Source organism: Bison bison, unplaced genomic scaffold, assembly GCF_000754665.1.
Source record: "Bison bison bison isolate TAMUID 2011002044 unplaced genomic scaffold, Bison_UMD1.0 scf7180017864063, whole genome shotgun sequence".
Lineage (NCBI taxonomy): Eukaryota > Metazoa > Chordata > Mammalia > Artiodactyla > Bovidae > Bison > Bison bison.
In genome coordinates, this window is record NW_011494635.1 from 829,237 (window position 1) to 834,760 (window position 5,524).

Sequence of the window (5,524 nt, forward strand, 5' to 3'; positions counted from 1 at the left end):
CCTTTTTCCCAGCAACTCTGTTTCTCTTCTCTCAGGCCGCCTGCCTCACCCAAAGGAACGTGTGGAAAAGGCCAGTCTTTGGTTGGAAAGCATGGGCTCTGTAACTCCACCTCTCTGTTCCCTGAGACATTCCTGGCCCTCTGTCTTTGACACGGAACGCAGACGCTGCCCCTAGACCGCCAAGATTGCAGACTCTTCAGCTTTGGTGACAGGGTCGACAGGCAGGCAGGGCTGGCATCGGCCCTCTGCTCACTGCCTCTTCCTGCCTCCCTTCCCCCCCACCCCTACCCCGCTCCCAGGTCACGATCATCGGCTACACACTGGGGATTCCTGACGTCATCATGGGGATCACCTTCCTGGCAGCTGGAACCAGCGTGCCCGACTGCATGGCCAGCCTCATTGTGGCCAGACAAGGTGGGGCCCACATGGGGAAGGCTGGGAAGGGAAGCCAGACCTCCCTACTTAGGGGTTAGGGGGAGTTTGCATGGCAGTTACCAGGGCACCGCATCCCAGCTGTGCACGAGCACTGCCCACCTCAATGCCAGGCTGGTCAGAAGTCTTCCTGGCATCAGAATAACAGGGAAACAAGCCAGAAGATCCACCCTCGAGCAAGGCAGAGACCCTTTCTATATACTAGATATACTATATACCTGTATAGGTATACCATATACCCTTTCGTATACAGGGGTGTCCCCTCATCTCCTCCAGGGTTGTATTGCTTCTATTATTAAAAATAGTAAGAAATACAGTGATAGCTGACATCTGCTGATGATAGCCCCACACTGAACAGAGCAATTTGTACACATGATCTTACTTAATTTAACAATTCTATGAATTAGGGGCAGTCATATACCCATTTCATGGATGAGGAAACTGAGCTTAGAGAGGATGGACCCCATAGACTAAGTGCCAGACGTTACTCTTCAGTGTGTGACAGACCCTTCCACCCTCAAAACCAAGATTACAGTCTACCCACCCCTGGGTGGAAGCCCCCCAGATGGCCACGTTCCTTCCAGCACCTACTCTCGTTTATGAACCTGATTTGTGCGGGAAGAGATTGGTTTTCAGCAAACAGTGTGTGGCTGCCACCCTTGGCAAAATGTCCTCCACTGGTCCTTACAAAATTCTACTGGTTACACTATTTTCCTTAATGTTGCTCAGTTATTTAGAAGACTTGGATACGGCGTGGAGCAGATGGGTAATGTAATGACACTGAACTGTGCGGGTCAGTGAGCTCATGAGCCCTTTATAGACTGTTGAGTTTATTCCTTTCCACAGAATGGTTCAGAATTTTGCAACCAGATTTAGTTTTTTGAATTACATTTAACCAATGATCATATTTGAAGTAAAGCTCAGCAGTTCAATAGAATGTATATTTCATTCTATTTATTGAAAATACATATTCAATGACTATTTTATAATTGGAATCATCCTACAGTGATGGATGGTCCGGGACAGACCCGAGCACCTGGGCTGGCCCACCTGCCCACCAGGTCTCTGGCCGTCAGACCAGGGGCTGGAGAGAGTCTTCAAGGGCCGGGGCACCCCCCAGGGACCACCTTCCTCACTCCAGTGACCTCTTGTCCTTGCAGGCATGGGGGACATGGCTGTGTCCAACTCCATCGGGAGCAATGTTTTTGACATCCTCATTGGGCTCGGTCTCCCCTGGGCACTGCAAACCCTGGCTGTGGATTACGGATCCTATGTAAGTGAAATTTTCTCCCTGGTGACCTCGGCCACTGGGACTATGTCTCAGGGCAGAGGAGGTGTGGAAACACTCGCATTGAGAGGAAACAAATTCTCCTGGCCAAGTCTTCTCAAGGTCAGGCCCACGTGGGGACATTCAGGACTCGAGAGCAGACGGAGCTGTTACAAGCTTCGGGAAAGGGTCAGATGGTAACTACTTTAGGCCCCGTGGCCTAGATGGTCTCCATCACAGTCGTCATCAGCTCTGCCGTGTTGGCCTGAAGGCAGCAACAGGTGATGGTGGGTCAATAAACGTAGCGGTTGCAGTCCGACTTTATGTATAGAAGCTGAAATTTGAATTTCATATGACTTTCACATGTCGTGACACAGTATGATTCTTTTCAAAACTTTTCAACCAATGAAAAATGTAAAAACCCTTCTTCACTCATGGGCTCTGCAAAAACAGCGGAGGGGCCAGGTTTGGCCTGCAGGCCCTAATTCGCCAACCCTTGCTCTGCAGATTTGTTTTGCATGCAAAATATTTTATTCCTGAAGGGACAGACACAAAGTACATGATGCTGTCTCTGCCAGGGATCTGGTGACCGTCACACTCTGCAGTGACGGCCCCACGCTCTTTCTCAAGACCAAGCCAACTCTGACTCCAGGTGGATTTGCAGATGGGGACTTGGGAGTTCCAGCTAGATGTCAGTGCTCTTTCCCAGCCTGCCAAAGTGTTCCCCCTCTGCTGAGGGGCACTCCTGTCCCAGACACTGTCCAGAGATGGAGGGAGAAACTGCAGTTAGAGGTTTCTCTCTGTGTCAGGGAGGAAAAAAAGGATGATGCCTCTGTGGTATTCATACCCAACCCAGTGTTGGTGCTTCTCTGAACCTGTCACTGAGCATGCTTTAGCCTATCTGTGTAATATGTTGTAGGTAAGTGTGTTTTCCAAAGAAAATATCGTGGCTCATTTATCAGATGATGGTTGTTTCCAAGTTGCTTCCCTCGCAGCTGTTTGAAGTAGGGAGAGTGTGTCCATTGAAATTTCTCAACACATGGTGAGAAAGGCCATACGTGTTTGGTTCATGCGAATCTACCTGTTGGCAGGAAGATTTCACCAGAGAGTTAAGATAAGCACAAGACATTGGAAGGAAGCATTATGTGTCCTAAGGAGCTGAGATCTCTTCTCTGCTGTCTGCGAAACTGGGAGGTGATGTGGTGACAGAGGGGGTCTGGGAAAGCTCCTTACAAGAGGTGACTGTGAGCGAAGTCTGAATAACTAGAGAAGAGGCGATCATGGAGAAACTGGGGCAGGGCAGAGCAAAAGCATTCCAGGCAAAAGGAACAGCTGTGCAAAGGCCCTGAGGCAGACATGCACTCGGCCTGTTGGAGAACAGGAAGGGGCCCCAAGTAAGTGGAGCAGAGCAAGCCTGGGGGCATGTGGCCTAGATGCCATGCAGGGCAGACCATGTGGGTGCTCTTAGTTAATCAAAAACGATGACATTCAAACTGATGAGATACATAGATTTACATAATGATGTTTTTGATGGCTTTTATGAAATTCAGCTGCATGAGTTTTTTTTTTAACTGTGTTTTTTAACTGTGTTTCAGTCAATCTTACTTTAATTACCAGAGAGACTAAACATTCTTTTTCACATGTATTGGCCTTTTAGATTCTTCCTTCAGATAATTCTCTCTTTATGCCCTTTACCCAATTCTCCATTAGAGGGTAATGGTTTTTTGTGTGTGAGTTGATTTTTTTTTTTCATCTTTCCCTATATTGGTTTTTTTTTTTAATTTATTTTATTGGACGATAGTTGATTTACAGTGTTAGTTTCTGATGTACAGCAAAGTGATTCAATTATACATCTATATGCATTTTCTTTTTCATATTCTTTCCCATAAATCACACATTCCCACCTACATGTAAGGGGGCTCCAGGTCATTTATGGAGCTGGCTACTCAGGAAGGGGAGGAGACATGAATGAGTCCTGTGGTCTGGGGTGCCAGGTTGAGAGTGGAGTCCAGACAGGAGGGACCTGCAGGATAACCTCTTACTGGGGCTGTAGAGTGGCCATGGTCCACAAGTGCCCCGCTATTGTAGGGTCTGTCTCTCTGCCATCCCAAGCTGCCCCCTCCACTCCCTCTCATCCAGCCTCTGAGCGCCTTTTCCTGGGTCACGTATGGACCGCCTCCCTGGGTATACATCCTTTTCTGTACTTCAACTGAGAACAGTATTTTCCATTTAAGCCTCGCTAGTTCCTTTCAATACAAGTCACCTTGATTCTGTTTTGCCATTCCCAGAATAATCTCCTGGGTTTTTCCAACAGTCCACAAATTAAACTTTCCTTTTTTTTAGTCCTTTTTTCTGATTATAAAAGTAACTTATGATCTTCATAGAAAATTTGTTGTTGTTGTTATTCAGTCACTCAGTCATGTCTGACTCTTCACAACCCCATGGACTGCAGCACTCCAGGCTTCCCTGTCCTTCACCATCTCCCAGAGCTAGTTCAAACTTATGCCCTTTAAGTCAGTGATGCCATCCAACCATCTCGTTCTCTGTCGCCCCCTTCTCCTCCTGTCTTCAATCTTTCTCAGCATCAGGGTCTTTTCCAGTGAGTCGGCTCTTCACATCAGGTGGCCAGAGTTTCAATATCAGTCCTTCCAATGAATACTCAGGGTTGATTTCCTTTAGGATTGACTGGTTTGATCTCCTTGCAGTCCAAGGGACTCTCAAGAGTCTTCTTCAACATCACGGTTCAAAAGCATCAGTTCTTCAGTGCTCAGGCTTCTTTATGGTCCAGCTCTCACATCCATATGTACTACTGGAAAAACCATAGCTTTGACTATATGGACCTTTCTCAGCAAAGTGATGTTTCTGCTTTTTAATATGCCGTCTAGGTGTGTCATAGCTTTTCTTCCAAGTTATAGAAAATTAGACAAACTTTAACTAGAGAATTCTAATCAGGGAAAACTCTGGAGCAGAGCCTGCCCAGTTGAACTTTCTGCAGTGATGGAAATGTTCCAGCCATGGAATGTGGAATACAGTCAGCCACTAGTCCCATGAGACATTCAAGCACTTGACATGTGGCTGGAACAAGACCGACTTTGTCCGACAGTCATTAACCCACACTGGTTCCCTATTGCTAGAGCCTGAGTGTGAGACCATGTCCACTTGGCGTTTGCCATCCATGCAGCAGGACATTTACCTTGTTTAAATAGTGAATACATTTTATTTCCTCAATTGTAGGGATGAGCATTCCTCATACATCAGTAGCTCCTGAGAGTGTGGCTGTAATTCAGCCCAGTTAAATAATGTACATTCATGGTGGTGATTCTCAGACATCCAGAAAAAGTTAGGAGTAAAATCCCACAGGCATTGGTGCAGCTCAAACAGCCACTGCCCGCAGCTGCAGTAAGAGGTGAGTCTACCCAGTTTCCATCTGCATGTCAGAGGAACCACTCTGGATCCTTCCGTGACCCATTTGTCCACGCCCTGGTCCCTCCACAGCTTTCATCGGGCCCTCTGGGCCAGCCCCCCACACCCAGCCACACTGTAGGGGCATGTCTAACTTCAGGCCAAGATGCAGAAGTTGCTTGGAAAGCTAATTTCAGGCTCATGGAAAAGCAAATTTAGAGGCTTATTGGTCTTGAATGTTTAGTCTTCCCTCATCTCCGCCTCCAGCTTTTTCCAGGAGAGAGTGTTCCTTCTGAAAGGACAGTCAGGGGCCTCCACCTGTTAGCATTTCAGTGACCCCATGACATCTTCCTGTCTCTCTGATATCAGTACTCAGTGGCTTGTGTGGATTTAATGGCTTTCCCCCCCCCCCAAACGAGCCGC

At 47.4% G+C, this 5,524-nt stretch overlaps 1 protein-coding gene across 2 annotated transcripts in view; it reads left to right on the forward strand.

Moving 5' to 3' along the window:
• The window catches only part of SLC24A3 (solute carrier family 24 (sodium/potassium/calcium exchanger), member 3), a 521,225-nt gene that overhangs the window by 506,793 nt on the left and 8,908 nt on the right, over positions 1-5,524 (forward strand). For both annotated transcript variants that reach the window (XM_010836331.1, XM_010836329.1), the window contains exons 14-15: positions 300-414; positions 1,593-1,705. In XM_010836331.1, coding sequence (XP_010834633.1) covers positions 300-414; positions 1,593-1,705 — 228 coding nt within the window. The remainder of the gene's footprint in view (positions 1-299; positions 415-1,592; positions 1,706-5,524) is intronic.